We start from the raw sequence: 17334 nt of genomic DNA on the forward strand, positions 1-17334 counted from the left end.
TCCTCTTGGAGGCGATTGGCTGAGTTTGCGGGGTCCTCACCTGGTCCTTTTGCCTGGCCCTGACGTAGCTCCCTTCCTCCCTGGTCCACCCACAGTAGCAGAAAAAAGGCCCGTAACTTGAAGAGAAGGTCAAAGTCGAATCACGATTCCAATCGACTTTGCTATTTATATCCTATAATTGGTCTAAACGCATGAAAAAAGTTAATTAGCAATTTTGAGGGAAGTCACATTTAAATGTTGTGACTTATCTGTAACTTAAATCTTGATGCCAGTAATAATTATCACAGGACAACCTTATATTTTTGTAGTTCTTTACAGTATACAAATGATTTTCATACATAAAAGCTTCACATATACCTTAGAGGGTTTCTTGAACAGGTCTTATCCTCATTTTACAGAGAAGGCAAGGTGCCTTGAGCCCACTCCACCCGTAGTATAAAATGTTATAATCTATCTGCTGCAGTGGGCAGAAACCAGGGGTTAGATTAGGGGTAGCCTAGGATGAGGACAAATCAAATGAGCTAATGGGGCAGGCACACGACCAGGCACAATAAAGGCCAGGAGTCTGAAAGCCAAGGGTGACACTGGGCCAAGATCAGGAAGCAGTTCAGAAGTCCAGATAATGGAAGGATACAGGCAACAGAGATGAGGGAACTCAGACCTGGTCCTTAACAAAGGTGGGGCCACCGCAGGGCCGGGGAGTGCAGCTGTATTTTCAGTCAAGAGTAACGTGGCAGTTAATACCTAAAGGCCAATTAAGAATGAGTTTGGTACTCTCATTCTAAAGTAGGGGCAAGCATAGAACACCAGAGCACAGGAAACAACTACTGACGTGAAATAATAACAACTGATTTGTATACCCACTTAAAGCTGCAATTTACTGTAAATTCGCATTCCTTAATCATTTGTAATCCATCCACTTCAGATTTATGTGGTACGTTTCTGGATTTGAATTCCATTTCCCGAACTACTCGTTCCATTTCTGAGCCATAAAATGTCTTCTAAGAATCGCTCTTAATAATACTCTCATTTTGTCTTTTCCTATTATGCTTCTTCTTTCAACTGCAGTTCGGTAAAACACTCATTTTCATTTACTGCTAAAAGTTTGCGTAGCCTGAAACAAACAAGAGAGAAGACAGTTAGGTTGTCGTCTTGGACGCTTCCGATTCTCCTGTTGGGCGGTTCCTCCATTTTTCAGCCGCTGGTTGGTCGCGGCGGAACCATTCTCCTCCCCACCTACCCCGCGCCACCCCTGGGGCACGAGAGGCAACAACACTGCTTTAGACCCAGAGCAGAGAGTACGCGGAGATTTGGAATTCAGTTTGTACAGCTCAGACGGACCCGTCGGTATGAGTTCTTGGGGACGACACCCAGTAGCCCTAGGATGCCACAGCATCCATCCCAAGCTCGTGCCCGGCCTCACTGTGGGCGTACTTCCGGCAACTGAATTGCAGCGCCGGTCTTAATGGTACTTGGATTGTCGCTTTTCCTTCGGGCCGGCTCCGGGACAAAGGTCACAGTCACATGGACGCCACACGCCCAGGGACCCACAAGACTTTTAGACTTGAGTTGGGAGCTTCCGTGTCTTCCTGGCAACCTAGGGTAGGATCACTGGCGAGTGGGATCCCGGGTTGCTGCTATGGAAACCCCCTGGCGGGTTCATCCGGAAATGGCATGGGCTGGCGCTGGGCGGGGCTAGCACCTGTCGAGTGAGCGGTGAGCCTCAGCCAACCTCTTCCGAGGTCAACGTCCTTTGGCAAATGAGAAGGTCTGTACAGAACCTGACCTTGATCTCGCCACCCACTAGCTCAGATCTTACGAGGCAGACAACACTGTTGTCACCAAGACCCACTCAAAACAAAACCCTAAATACATGCACCAGTAAAGTGGGCAATAAAAAGTACTAAAAATAAGGCAGCTAAAGACAGAAATGGTATATATAAATGGTTTCCATCCCTTAACTGTTCTCAGCAAGGCTCACACAAATGACCAGTCCTCCTGGTTATTTCCTGAATTCTGTGTTTTTCCCATTAAATTTTATAAAAAAGTTGGAAACCCATTAATCATTTGTAGTCCATATCGACTCAATAAAATTACATGGGTCATATCTTTTATTTTTGTATCCCAGTATTAAGTACAGTATCTACCATGATCCAGGTTCCCAATACTTGAATGACACAACCAACCAGACCAGCAAGATTTTTCTCCGTGGGCTTGACGGATTTCTGCACTTGCTGCAACCACTATGAAGTCCTTGGTCTTCAGGCTTGCATTTGCAGCCATGCAGTTTTAACAAGTTATTCTTAGGTGAGTGGTGTGACCCTTAGGAGCGGATTCATGGCATAGTGCCTTGGTAACGTGTCACCTTGGTTAGGCTACATTTTCAGAATTCCCTTCCCTGAATGTTTCCAGTTAGGAGGGACCATGAAGAGAAACTTCGACAACTGGTGGGCAGAAATGGCGCAGCAGTATGTAGTTTTACACTTGGAAGGCTGGTACAGGACACCAGGTGCTGCTGGGGTTCACACAGGTGCTTTTATCTGCTGGCTCAACTTGGTGGCCTGGGGCAGCAGCCAGGCCTGGAGCCAGGCCTGCAGCTGCTCCACTTTCCCTGGACTTTCCTTCTCATTCTCTAATTCCTGGGCCGAGTATACAGTTAAGTCTGTGATGAAGGGCACCAGCTGCTTCTGCAGAACACCCACATCATCGAAGCTGGACGTGGTGGACGACAGATATGGGTTCCAGGCTATCCTCGTGGGCTCCAGCTCCTGCCCGTGGGCTCCAGCTCCTGCCCGTGGGCTCCAGTATGTCCTCGCTTGCCCACACTTTACAGCCATCTTCCCTTCCCGACTGCCTGCCCTGCAGACTTCAAGCTCCAGCATTAGACGCAAAGACAACAGCCTTACAGAGACTGTTCAACCAGTTCCCCTATTGCACATGGTCAGATCCCTTCAAATATACATACATACGTACATACACACACACACATATGTATGTGTATATATGGAGTTCTGCTGTTCTGATTGATTGTACCTTGACTGATATACATGGGAACAAGACTCACATTCATGAGTCAGAATAATCAAACACATTGTACTTAGAACATCACTGTCAAAATTACCTGAATACCAGTGTTGGGTGGTCAGATCCTTGGGTGAGCAAAGCAATGTTAAATTATCCAGAGTCTAAGCTTGGGATGAACTAGGGAAGGCAAGGCAGAGAAAAAGGGCAGAGGGCAGGGGCGAGGACTGTATCGCGTGAACTCAAATAGGAAAATGGCTGATCCACACCTGAGTCATCTAACACTGCAGAGCTGAAGCTAGGGTAAGGCAGGAAGGTGCCTAGGGTACAGGATCTGAGGCAGCACTCACTACAAATTACAGGTCTCATCTTTCTGGCATTTTAGGAATGAAGAGCTTGAGAGAGTGAGGCAAGGCAGAGCCAAGACTGGCCCTTGGGCAGGACTCGAAGCAGGAAATCAAGCCTTCTAGTAAACAGATAGGCTGCAAACAAAAACCAAGCACAAAGGTAGTTAGGGGCAGAGTGGTCAAGTTGTGGGGAAAGAGGATCCAGGCTGGCAGTTTCAGCTCTGAAGACAAATGTGACTAAGGAGGGAAGTGAGAGTGACAAGCAAAATGGGGGACAGCCAGCACGAGGGATGCCCTTGTGGGCTTGAAGAATCTTGTGCAGCACCACAGCGTGGGAAGGACCTAGTCTCTGGATGACTAGGGAACGGCCTGCAGGTGCTCCGACAAGGTGACCACATCCACATACTGTCTTACCAATTTCTACAACTGTGCTAGAGGCAGGCATGCAATGCTTATTGCAGATTAATCCACTTCAGGTTTTCAAGGCCACTGACAACTTGAGTCCCTGTAACACTGCTGTTACACATGACTGTGTACAGAATTACAATGTTGTTTAGCAGCTTAAAGAACAAGGTCTTTACAGCCTGGGTTTAATTCTAGCCTCGACCTGGACACGTATTTTCTCTTTTGTAGTTCCCATTTTCTCATCCATAAAATGGGCAAAATCAATGTCTTACTAAAGAGATAGTTTTGAAGATGAAATAAATTGGGTCCACAGGAGAAACTCATCAAACAGCAATTCCTGTCTTACTCACGTTACAGTTTCAACTGTTGTCCAAGGAAGTATTTAATACACTGCCCAGTCTAATAGAAGCCATTTTAAATTACTGACAAGGATGATGTGTCAGGATTGTTTTGTGGAGGCTTTATTTCTATCCCTCTCCTCCATCCCTAACACCTACACTTCAGATCAGACTCAGAGCCCTAGCTCAAAATAGGTGCACACCTTTCTACTCTCTTTCCCACTAACTGCCTCCACAAGTTCACAGCACTGAAGAAAGCTGACCCTATGGTCTGGTGGCACAGTAGGTAAGCATGGGGCTGCTAACCAAAGGATCAGTGGTTCAGACCCACCTGTGATCCCTAGGAGAAAGATGAGGCAGTCTGTCTGTCTAGACTGAAACCTGGGGAGCAGTTATACTCTGTTCTACAGCTCTCACTCCGAGTCAGAACTGACTCGATGGCAGTGCATTTTCAAACATTTCTTGACTCCTAAAGAGCTCCGAGAGTGTAGTGGGTTCCAAGTTGGGCTATCAACTTCAAGGTCAGCAGTCTGAAACCACCTGCCTGCTCCTGTAAAGATTGAAACCTTGGAAACGCATTACCCAGGCTTTCCATGAGTCGGAACCGCCTCCACAGTGTACCATTACCTCCAACCACATCCGTCCAGGTAACCAAACTGTGGTCCGGTCCCTTAGTCGATAGGTCTTCTCATAAAGCCAGTCTATAATAGTCATTTTGAATCCTGAATCCTTTAGTCTACTCCTTTCTAGGCCCAGATTTTTCTTAAGGTACTTGGACCTGGAGGAGGAAACCAGTCTGGGTGTTGAATGAGGTTTCCTGTATGCAACATGGAGCGAGACTCCACTTCTGCTCTGCTGTCTCCTCCATCCACATTCCCTTCAATACTCACTCTCCCTATTAACTGTCCATCTTATAGACAGCACAGCACATCATCACCTCCTTTCTTTGTTGAGAGGTAATGGCTTCATGAAAAGGGAAATTGTATCCCAAACTAGATTACAAGCTCCCTGTGAACAGGAATCCTTTGTTTCCTGCATGCTACACCTACCAGGGTTCACTGTCTTCACTGCTGTGCACAGGGGATTCCGGCCTGAAGAATCTAGTTTATAGGAACAAAGGAACCCAAGTGTTTAGACCAATGGTTTCTTCTGCCTGTTTCTGGGGCTCTTTTTTGGGAACCATAAATATTCTACTGGAGGTACCATGTCCCTGGTTCTCTCCCCACCACCTCAGTCCTTACACACATCTAATGCCAGGCTTAGGAGCACAATTCTGTGCAGCTGCTGAATGGTTAATAAGCTTTAAGGACCCAGAAAAGGCTCAAGAAAAACACTCTCAGACCAGTCCCTTCCTCCAGAAGATGCACCAATGGGGGCAGGACTAGCCCGGGGTCAGAGAGCTGCACGCTGGCCAGCTTGGATGCAACTCTCCTGCCCAGCTCACCTCTGGGCCCACCACCTGTCCTGTGACACACACTCCCCCATCCTCAGGGGACATCCTACCTGGTCATCTCTTGGAAAGACTTCAAATGCCTTCAGCACCCCAAATAATGATTCTCCAAATAAGAATTATTATATCTAAGTCTAACCCCTATGGAATGTTCTTAGGGATGGGGGTCAAGCCTTATCTTTCCTTTCCTTTGCTCTCATGTCTCATCACAGGGCACCAAAGGAAAGTGTTGGCCTGGAGGCCCAGGAGAAATCTCAGGTCTTGGATATCCCACCTCAGCGCTCCCAATCAGCCTGTGGATGTGGGACCCTTACCGCCCACTGCGCCATGGCAAATTACTGCTATACTTCCAAAACTCAGGACCCAGGTCTGGCCGGAACCCACCCCAGCCCCACCCCTCACTGTGAGGAGCACACCTTGGTAACCAGACTGCTGTGTCCCGGAAGCGGGTTCCACCCAGGCTGAAAATCTCTGTGATCTGGAGAAGAATGAACATCATGGGTCAATGTGGTCAGTGAAGCTAAGGCAGGGCCAAGGCAAGGTGGGGCAGGGTTGGGTACTGCACAGCACTGACCACAGGTGTGCCAGCCCCTCCTGCCTCCTCCTCAGGGGCTGAGTCGGAAGGGGTGTCATCCCTGTTCTCCTCGGGGTCCGGTGGCTCCTGCTTCACAAGGTGCAGGACTGGGTCTACTGCCTGGTAGAAGTGAGAAACAGGCAACATTAGAGACGCAAGACTAGCTTGGAAAAAACGCCTCCCTCAGCCCAGGGCCCCTCCATCACAGTGAAACATACACATCTCTGCCCACAAATCACTCTCGTCACCATCCTTCAAAGACCTCCATTTATCTTAGTAGGCAGCCAAGTGGGCAAGGCTACTTTACGAGGATGGTAGGGTGTCCATCAGACACAAACCACCACCACAGCTCCCCACTGTACACAACATCAACAGAATACCAGCTGGACCCTCACCTTGCTGGGGCAGCCAGGCAACAATACAGGAGAAATCAGGACGGCTGTGCCCGGTGTCCAATCCTCCTGGGCATCTACCTTCTCTTGCTTCACCTATGGTGAGGCCACAACTCAGGCAGGGTACTGGCCTCTCACACTTGGGAGGACTGTTGGACTTGGCCCCAGCTTGTTGGAAAGAGGCTAGGTAGGGAGAAGGGGAAGAGAAGGCAGGGTGGGGGGAAGCTCACCTGTAACGGAGCTTCTGTGGAAAAGGTGGGGCCAGGCACAGGTACAGGTACAGGACTGCTTGCGCCCTCACGTAGGAACACAAGGTCAGTGCCAGGTGGGGGCAACACAAAGCCACTGCCTGTCTCCTGTTTCATCAAAGCCTGAGCATGGCCTGATCGGACTATGGGCATGGCCAAGGGAGACTTCAGAGTGGGCCCCAGATGGGACCGGCGGGTTGAAACAGGCTTCCTGTGACGATGGTAGGGTGAGGGCAGCTCTGCTCCACCTTCAGAGTCTGCCCACACACTGGGCAGGAGCCGCTTCTACAAAGAAAGATTCTGGTCACGCCCACCCTGCCCGGCTCAGGGTGCCAGCTGAATCCCCGTTCATTCCAGCACAGCGTCAGCTGATATCCAAGCCCCTCAAGAGTGAGCCTGCTAGTCATATGTTTAGTGCTACCAGTGCCCCCTCGACCCCATTTGCCCCACACCTGCCTACCCCACTGAAGATGCAGGAACCATCTGGCTTGGTCCACACACCTACAAGGCAAGCCCACCAGCTCCTGCTCCACCCACCATAGCAAACTGCAGGCACTGGCGCCAACGGCACTTCTGGCGCTTCTGGTTGCTGCCTCCAAATTTGGGCTTGTCGCAGCAGAAATCACAGCGGCCACAGTCTGTCCGCCGTAGGCAGGCTGCACAGGACCCGCATTTCCGGTTCTGCCGCCGGTTGGTGTAAGGCTGCTGGAGAAAGCAGTGGGGCTGTCATTGTGCAGAGGAGAGGACACGCTCAGCATCCAGTCACAGTGCTGTTCCTGTTGTTCCTTCGTTACCCACAGGAGGAAGCAGTCAGATCCCAGCCTCAGCCTCCTGACTCCCCACCAGTCACAGTGCAGCATCTATGAGTCCAACACAGCCACCAGGACTGTGTTGCCAGCCCTCGATATCATTGGTGCCGTGGCTACTCTGCCAACACGAGTGCCCATCGCTCTGTCTGCCAGTCGCCCACTACCTCCTAGGAAGATGTCCAGGAGGATTCTGCTGTCCCTCTGCGTTCCCATCACTGCTCGTTCTCCATGACCCCGAGTCGCGGCGCATGCTGCTCCCATCAGTGCCATCACTGGGTCTGCGAGTCCTGCATCAGCCCAGTGTCGGCTCATCTGCCCTGTGTCTGCCGAGCCTCTACTAGAGCCGCTCGCGCTCTGCTCACTCCACACAAGCCTGTGTCGCTGTGCCTTGCTGGGCCCCAATTAGACTTCTCTGGGGCTACCCAAGTCCCCTGGAAGAGTCTAGGCTTATCGTGTCCAGGTTGGGGGGGGGCCACTCACTAGCTCGTCCTCGTCTACACAGTAATAGATGAACTCAGCAGGTGGCGAGGGGGCCAGGGCTCTGGGGTGCTGCAGAGGCAAATGGGGCAGGAGTCAGGGTCTGTACTGAGTGTGACTAAGGGTGAGCCTTTCCCCTAACCCTGAGGGCCTCACCAGCTCTGTGGGCTCTGGAGACTGCAAAAGGGGTGTTGGAGGCAACTGCTGGACTTGGGGGCGCCGCCTGGATGCCATTTTGGAATCGCAGCCTCCTCGGCGGCGGCCAAGTTTGCCCTAGAAGAGAATTGAAGAGAGTGGCTTCAGCTTGACAGCACCAGACAGATACAAAAGTCCTGGGAGCGCAGAAAGCATGCAGAGGGCAGTGGGCAGAGTGTAGAGCAGGACACTCACAGCAGTGGGGGCCACAGCCAGGGGGGCACGTCGTTGACATCGTTGATGATGACGCCGAAGGCGGTGGGCCAGGTGCTAGCAGAAAGGGATAGGTAGGTAGGCCCAGGGAGGTGAATGTGGGGTGGGGGAAGAAAAGGGAGACATGAGGTGGGCCAGGCCAGATAGAGGAAGCAGCAGCAGTAGCAGCAGTAGCTTTAATAGAAACTAAGCTCTGTCCCATGCCCAGGCCCACATCCAGCCCCATGGGCCAAACTCACCCGCAGGCAGCGTCGCTGGACACACTTCCACTGACGTTGGAGGCCTGGGCGGGGTGGGCGGAGGCAGACTCGGCAGCGGCCACAGTCTTCTCGGGTCTGACAGCCTCGGCACACTCCACACCCTCGGCTCTGTGGGTTGGGCCACAGGCATGACAGATGGGGCAGGGGCATGAGGGTCAGCCTCAGACCCACCCCAGCTGACTACGCTCAACTCACCCTTTCCACAATCCGAAGGCAGCGTCTCCGCTCACACTTGCACAACAGCCCGGAGGCCACATCATGGGGCAGCTGCAGGATGCAGGTGGAGCAGGCCCCACAGTCCTCAGTCACCTGGCAGGCCGTGCACTCCCCGCAGCCCACACGCTGCCAGGAAAGGGGATGGAGTGCGAGGGCATGGATCCAGGCAGGTTGTCGCTGGAGCACTGTCCCCTCCCCCATGTCTGCTGACCCCACTTCTGCCTCTAACAGCATGCCTGTTCATCCCCCAATAGCCTCATCACTGACTCTGATCCTAACTGACTAGCCTCCATCACTGAGGCCAACATGGAGCCTGCTGACAGCCCATTACTTGCATTGTTCTGTCTGCTGACCCACACACAGCTACTTTCCTAGAAAATGACCAACACACTGGGGAGCCATCACCATTCCTTCGGACCCACATCTTGGTCCCACCACGGGCTTGTGAGAAGGCTTATCATGCTTACTTTAAACATTCTCTGCTCTCGGTTGAAGGCAATTCTCTGCGCTGGGGGGAGAAAGAGGAAGGAAGAGAAGTAGAAAAGGAGCCATCAAATACCTGACCTCGCCAGACCCATTCCTCTGCCTCCACTCGACTCCCACATTCAACTCTACCCCAGGCTGAGACTTCAACATTCAACCTCTAAACACGCCAGCAACCCCTGTCCTGAGAGCCACCACTCAGCCTCCACCCTCGCCTAACACTGGGTCTACCCCAGCTTCGGTTCCCCAGAGCCCACGCTCTGGGGGCTGCTCGCCTCGGCAGTCCTTGCATAATGTCTTGAGTCGCTGCCTCCTGGTAACATCTACTGAGAAGTTGATTCCACAGTTCTCGCAGCACCTGGGATAGGAAAGATGGGTATGGGGCTCTCAGTGTGCCCCAACCACATACCCTAGTGCTTGGCTCATCCCAGGCCAACACTCACCCAGATGCAAGGAAAGACGCTGGGGCTGTGTCAGTGTCAGTGTCAGCCTTGGTCTCATCGCCTGGGGTCTCATTCTGAACCTCCTCCCTACATGGTTCAACCTGACAGTGCTGAGTTTTGACAGGCCTTGCAGGCTTCTTCCGCTTTCTGCCAGGGCCAGCCAAAGCGTGCGTCTAGAGATGGAAATGAGAGCAGAGAAATGTAGCTCAGTGGGTGGGGAGGTGGCTGTCACAACCACCCAAGTGGCCACTCCACATCATGGAAGTACCTTGGGGTTTGGATAGCATAGGACACCTTGCTTGAAGTTAAAGAGGGTGAGGTCACACGCGGGGCCCAGGTATCGGGTCAGCTCAACTTTGCTTCGGATCCGGTCTCCTGTGGGGCTGTGGTGGACCAGGAAGGGTTGGCACCCAAAGTGACCCACTGCCACTCCGCCCACACAACCCTCCCACAGGGCTGATAAACAGACCTGCAGGGCTGATGAAATACAGGAGGCAACCTAGGACCTGTGAACCCCACCCAGGTCCAGCTTGAAACAACTCTGAAGAGTATGAACATGAGATTCAAATATAGATAAAGAGCATGGATACAAACACTAACAAGCAGTTTAAGTGGCTATGAATACATAGGTAACCCCCGACTCACACAATGAATTGCACTTACAATCATCCTTTTGTTTTTCTATACACTTTATTGTGAGTAATATGTACTAATTACAATGGTGCAGCATGGAATTTGCAGATGTTTAGTGTATGGAACACTGCATATTCCTGGGAGGAAGTTAGGGAAAATGCACGCAAAGGATATGGAAAAAAATTGCTAAGTTATGTGAACATGCTCCAAGCATTTGATCAGGATACTAGATAGAAGAGATTAGTGGGAAAACTGTCCATATGGCAAGAACACTGAATTTAGAATTTAGTATCACCAATGTGGAAAACAGTTCATAAATTACAAAAAAAAAGGGGCATTGACAGATCAGAACTCAATGGATTTTGAAGAGAAAAGAAATACTATAGAAAAAAGAAAGAAAATAAGATGAAGGGAAGACATCAAAAACATTTTACAGTGAAAAGAATTAGCTAGAATTTTTTTCTAAACTAAGTTGGGCTTCAGTTGCTTGGGAACATGGACTTAAACACTGATTGCTTTGCTGAAGTTGATAGGCAGATTTGGGAAGCAGTGAGGTGTACTAAAGAGAAAAAGAGAAGGACCATACAGACAACTCTCACTAATTTTCTGACTAGAAATGCCACCACTATTCGCAGAGATAATCCAGATGATACAGAACCTTCCACAAGTGCAGTTATTACTTCACCAGACAACAGGTCAATGTCATCCAACTCTTCTTCATAGCAGAGTAAATTTTTAACTTGTATGTTTTTAAATGTATCTATATATTAAAATATACCTGTAAAATTCAACGTTTCCACACCCCAAAGACAGATTCAAATGATAAAGACACTGACAATAATACTTGATAATAATTAATAATAAAAAAAAGGATTCAACTTGTCAGAACCAACTTGTAGCACAGTTGTTGGAACAGAACCCCATCGTTAAGTCAGGTACTACTTGTATTTACAATGCATAACACATCATGGGGTGACATAAATAGCTGCATAAATGCTAAATAACACATAAACATGCTAGCAACACAATACTTTTTTGTATCATTTCAAGCATATCTGTATACCTTCGGAATGTCAGTTAGGACCTCCTTCAAGAGCAAAGAAAGGGAAGGCACAGTCACAACTAATATTATAAAAGATTTGATTCCTCACTCTCAGGGTTTCCTGATCACAAAACCCAGTGCCTGTACATTTAACTCTCTTCATGTCACCTGTGGCATGAGGAGAGCTAGCACAAAAACGATATTCTGTGTACTGCTACAGCTGTGAATAGTGAACGATCTCGAATTCCTGGACCAGGAATGTCACATCTTCTAATAGCATCCACGGAATCCTGGGGCAGTGTTGTGGGTTAATGCATCAGACTGCAAAGTCGTCTGAACTACAAGGTCGGTGGTTCAAGTTCATCAGTTGCTCCACGGAAACCGTATACAGGGTTGCTACGGGTTGGAACCGACTCGAAGGCACTAAACAACAACATTAGCATCCACAGACTCTTACCTGCTCACATGTTTTACCCATTAGAGTAAAATCTGAGGCCTTTCTGTTAGGAAGAGTCTATCTCACCTGGACACTCTGATCAGAGCCGTGGTCCTGGAATATACTCTGATGATGAAGGCTAGGTACTAAACCTCCCTCGGCTCCAGTTTTTTCTTTTCTGTCATTACCTGGGGAAGTCCTTTCTTTTCTGGACACACAACCAACCATCTTCATATTGCTTAAGTATGTGTATCAGGTGGCACCTGGCCAACCCTCAAGCCATTTTAGTGCCTGAAATGGAGGGCCACCCCCCATCTGGCAGTTTGTGACACTATGGTACCTTGCATGTTGCTGTGATACTGGTAGCTATGCCACTAGTATTTCAGATACCAGGGATGTCACAAACTGACGCTGGTGGTCAGGTTTCAGCTGAGCTTCTAGGCTCAGACAGACTAGGTTAAGAAAAAAAGCCTGGAGATCTACTTCTGAAAATGTCATTAGCCAGTGAAAACCCTATGGGTCACACCAGAATACTATCTGATACAGTGTTTGTTACATGAGGCTCCTGGGTTGGAATGGACTCAAAATCACAGTGGCAGATGACAATAGTAAAGATGATCCAAAAGCAGGCAACGTTTCCTTCTCTTGCATATGGGGCCGCCAGGAGTCAGCGCCAACTCAATGGCAACAAACAACAACTGGGGAGGGGATTAAATCCTTTGTCTGCAGCATGGAAGAGGGATATGTACAGATTACCAACTCTGTGTTGGTTGTAGAGTGACCACTAGCCATGGGAGAACAATGCCCACATGTAGAAATGATCACTATCTGTGTCTTCTCTATGGGAGAAAAGCATTATTCCAACCATTGCCTGTGGTGAGTCAGGTCTTTCTTGGTGAACTTAGAACTTGATGCAACACTTTCATAGTTTCTAACAATCTCATTTATGCTTATTATTATTATTTTTGAAAGTTAATTTTTGTGTTGTTAATTGCTGTCAAAGTCAATTTCAACTCATGGCAATCCCATTATGTATTCCATACAGTTTTCAAGGCTGTGATTTTTTGGTAACAGATAATCAGGCTGATTCTTCTGAGGCACCTCTGGGCAGGTTCAAACCATCAACCTTTTGGCTAGTAATCAAGGGCTTAACCATATGTATGTTGTTGTTGTTGTTATGTGCCATTCACTCAGCAACCCTACAAGACAAAGAAGAAATGCCTCAAAGGGTTTCCTGGGAAGTAATCTTTACAGGACCAAAGTGTCAGGCTTTCCTCCCATGGTGCAACTGGTAGGTTTGAATCACTGGTCTTTTCAGTTTTCAGCTGAGCACCACCGGTGAGTCAAAAATTATCCACATTCTGGCTGTAGGATTTATTTTAATTAACTTTTAGAAATGCCAAATACATCACTTTGTAACAATCACCTTTCTTTTTAGTACACTTTGTCCATCTGTCAACAAGCTTTCATATTCCCTTCTTAAAAAATGTTTTAGGCTGAGCTGCAAGCCATGAATGCACCACTGTCTTCACTTCATAAGAAGTGAATCTTCATCTTCAAAGGGCTGTTTTCAGGGCATCAGACAGGTGAAAGTTCAATGGAGCAAGATCAGGACTACAGAGAGGAGACTTAACACCTCAGAACGAAGTTTTTGCAGAGTGTCAACAGTGTGGACAGAGGTGCACGGACATGCATTGTCATGCATGGTCACAATACCCTTGGATAGCAGTTCTCTGCATTTAATCCAAAGTTTAGGTTTTAGCTCTTCAGCAAGCGTCTCACTGAAACATGCACTGTTGATTGTTGAACGTTTTTCCTGATAGTGTTCTAATACTGGCCCTTGAGAAGACCAGAAAACTGTAAGCATCAATTTTCCAGCTGATGGTTGACTTTTGAACCTTTTCTTGGTCAGTTTCCTGAGAGTAAATTCAGAGAATGGAATGTAAATAGCCTTAATTGCCATCCAATAAAAAGTTCAAGTCAACTATCAGCTGGAAAATTGAGGCTCACAGTTTTCTGGGATTCTCAAGGACCAGTACTGGAAAACTATCAGGAGAAAGGTTCAGCAATCAACAGTGCTCATTACAGTGAGATGTTCACTTAAGAGCTGACGCCTAAATTTTGGATTACACACAGAGGACTGCTATCCAAAGGTGTTGTGATCTTGCTTGACAATGCATGTCCACAAACCTCTGTTCACACTGTTGACACTCTACAAAAACTTCCTTTTGAGGTGTTAAATCATCCTCCCTATACTCCTATCCTTACTCCATCAGACTTTCACCTGTTCGGTGCCCTAAAAATAGCCCTTGGAGGAAGATGCACCTCTGATGAAGAAGTACGACAGTGGTGCATTCATGGCTCAGAGCTCAGCCTGAAACATTTTTAAGAGAACAGGAAAGCTTGTATACAGACTGAAAAAGTGTACTGAAAAGCAAGGAGATTGTATTGCAAAATGATGTTTTTGTCATTTCTAAAAGTTGATTAAAATAAATCCTACAGCCAGAGTGTGGATAATTTTTGACTCGCCTTCATATAAACATGAATCAGTGTACAATTAAATACACCTATGTACAAAGACAAATATATGTTTACATAAAATTATATCAATATAGATAAATTACATTTGTAATCTTATATTTCTTTAGGAAACTTGCGACTTGCAAAAAGACTCAAAAAGTGTAAAAACTTTATTATCTATGTCATGAATTCACCCTAAGACACTGTATACGATCATGTTTATCAACTTTTAAACCTGTGCGTATACATGTTTGTATTTAATTCTAACCTCACTTACACCACCCCTCTGATTCCACCCCACTACTAACAAAGTTCAGTCCCATCCTTGACGCTGTTCACAACCCACCCAGTACCTCTGGTAATAAGTGTCTGAGCGTCCACAGGTAGCACCTGACTTGCGAAAGACCTCTCGGCGCTTCCAGCCAGGGCCCAGGGCTGGGCAGTCCAGCCAGTTCTCAGCCATCGGGGCCACAAGAAGGGACAGCAGCCTGCCAGGTAAGGTGGGGGAAATGGGTAACTGAGACACTGGGCCCCAGGCCACACACAACGCCGGAATTCACTAGTGCTTGTTCAGGACCTGCCACAGGCAACCATTCCATCCACAGAGAGAAAATAAACCCTGCTCCTGCCTTGCTCTTTCCTGCCCAGGGTCTAGGAGTTCTCTCTCTGTCCCAATCTTGATCTCGTAGCTTCCACTGCCCCCCACCCTTGACTCAAGGACCCCCATTCCTCTTTGTGTTGTGATCTTCTGTTTCTTCCTACTCCTAACCTAAGTGCCCATCATTATTCCCTACTGCCAACCAAAGAACTTTTCAATCTTTTCCCTCACTTACTCTTCATTCTTCCCTGCCTTGACCTAGAAGATACTCAAGGTATTTCACCTAAGGTTTCACTCATCATGCCCATCTTCAGCCAAGGGTACCCCCATTCCTCTCATACTGATAAAGATCCCATAGCACTTCACTTCAGTTTGCTGACCACCCATACTTCTCCGCTGCCCACCAACAGTCCTCCATTTCTGCTCTTCGTTGTTTTAACTCTACCGTTCCTCCTCCCCTTTACCTGACGTCCTCTAATTCGGCAACCTCAGTATTTGTTACGACTTTTAGCGTGACTCCTTCATATCCTCTCTCAGCATGGAAGTCTCCCAATCCTCAGCCCCAGAGTGCCCCCCACCGCCCCATTACTTTTCTCACCTAATCTCAGCCAGAAAAATCACCGGACTCCTCTCCTCTCCAGCTCACCCTCTTTCTCTCCCCAGCATTCGGGAACTCCTCCCACATTCCTGTCTCTTCTCATCTAGAGACCCTGTCAGCGTCTGACCCCCTAGTCCTCCTCATCCTCTCTAGGAGCAGCCCCCGCTTCCCTTTCAAGCATGCCAACGCCTCCATTTCTCTCCGTCATCGGCCTAAAGGCCCCTCATTCCTCCACTTCAGCGTTCTGAAACCCCGTTCCTCTCCGTCCTCGCCCATGATCCTGACACTCCTGTTAAAGAGTTCCACGCTCCATTCCTTCCGTCCTGCTTCTCAATAACCCCCCTCTTCCCTTTCAGCATCCCGACGCCGCCATTCCTTCCTCTCATCCGTCTGAGGGCCCTTCATTCCTCCCGTCAGCCTTCTGAGACCCAATTTCTCTCCATCCAACGCCTGGGTGCTCCCTATTTCCACTCCTACGGCTGTCTCACCAGCTCAGCGACGGGTCGGTAGCTTCCGCCGCTCTAAACCCGCGAGCCCATAGCGTAGGGCCCGGTTGCACCTTCTGCTTCGTCCTACTCTTCCTCCTCCGCAGCCTCCTCTGAAGCGGTAGCTGTCGCCGCCGCAGCCGTTCGTTGCTTCCGGAAGCGGAAATCCGCTGCCTGCTTCTTGGGCACCGCCCCTGAAAAGACGCCTGCGTACTCATGCCCTGACAGCGCGTGCCCTTAGTGGGGAAGTTCCCGCGTCTGCGTGCTGCTAGTCCCAAAAACTGCGCGCGCAAGTTGCGAACCTACTGCGCCTGCGTGCTGGTATCCAAACGCTGCTCACTATCCCAATGGGGAAATCACAGGCGCTATCCGCTGTCTGGTTCCAAACTGAGGGGGGAGCGGAGAACCGGGGTTACGCCTGCGTGCTTCATCCCTTCCTGAAGGCCCGGGCAGGGAAGGCAAATACAGGATGCGCCTGCGCACTCCCCTCCTCTAGCGGCAGGAAATTCTCCCTCCGTAGGACCGTAGACCCTCTCGCCTAGGTTTCTCTTATTTCGTCTGCAGGTGTGCGCCGGAAGGTTGTTAGGGGCTGCGCAGGCGCCCTCCACTATCACCTCTCGCTTGAGTCTCACCTGTGCTCTCCACTGCTCCTCCGTCCACCTGCCCAATGGTCTTTGTGTCCCACTCCTACCATCGTGGGAACCAGAGGCCCCACCTCCTTCCTTCCGTGGGAACTGGGGCTGGGGGCGGTGCCACGATGCAGGTAAACAGTGAGCATGGCAGTATGACTGGGCGGGGGCATGTCCACTCCCCAAAGACCCTGCTAGGGGTTCACTACACCTTACAACTGGAGGAGGCAGTGATGAGATTCCAGAGGCGGGGGGGTGTTGGAGTGGGGGTTCCTGCTGTATATAGTCTCCAAGAGAAAGAGGGGGCTTGAATACTGAATACACCTCTGGTTTGGATTATATATTAATACTCAGTCAGGAGGGAACAGTCGCTGGAGAAGGATGTCGTGCTGGGTAAGATGGAGGGTCAGAGAAAAAGAGGAAGACCCCCAACGAGATGGATCATCATTGATGGCGTCAAGTGTGGCAGCAATAGTGAGGTTGGCCCAGAATGGGACATTGTTTCATTCTGCTGTGCATGGG

General features: G+C 49.2%; 1 protein-coding gene across 1 annotated transcript; it reads right to left on the reverse strand.

Annotated features, from left to right (window-relative positions):
* Window positions 1–2703: 2703 nt before the first annotated feature.
* Window positions 2704–14965, reverse strand: MBD1 (methyl-CpG binding domain protein 1). The gene is given in 14 exon segments (XM_006837489.1): window positions 2704–2787; window positions 2790–2859; window positions 5978–6039; window positions 6136–6255; window positions 6758–7060; window positions 8065–8133; window positions 8218–8334; window positions 8709–8837; window positions 8925–9071; window positions 9413–9453; window positions 9704–9786; window positions 9872–10044; window positions 10140–10254; window positions 14856–14965. Coding segments are annotated over 14 exon segments (1623 nt in total).
* Window positions 14966–17334: the final 2369 nt, after the last annotated feature.

The sequence above is a fragment of the Chrysochloris asiatica genome, unplaced genomic scaffold (genome assembly GCF_000296735.1).
Source record: "Chrysochloris asiatica unplaced genomic scaffold, ChrAsi1.0 scaffold00021, whole genome shotgun sequence".
Taxonomy (NCBI): domain Eukaryota; kingdom Metazoa; phylum Chordata; class Mammalia; order Afrosoricida; family Chrysochloridae; genus Chrysochloris; species Chrysochloris asiatica.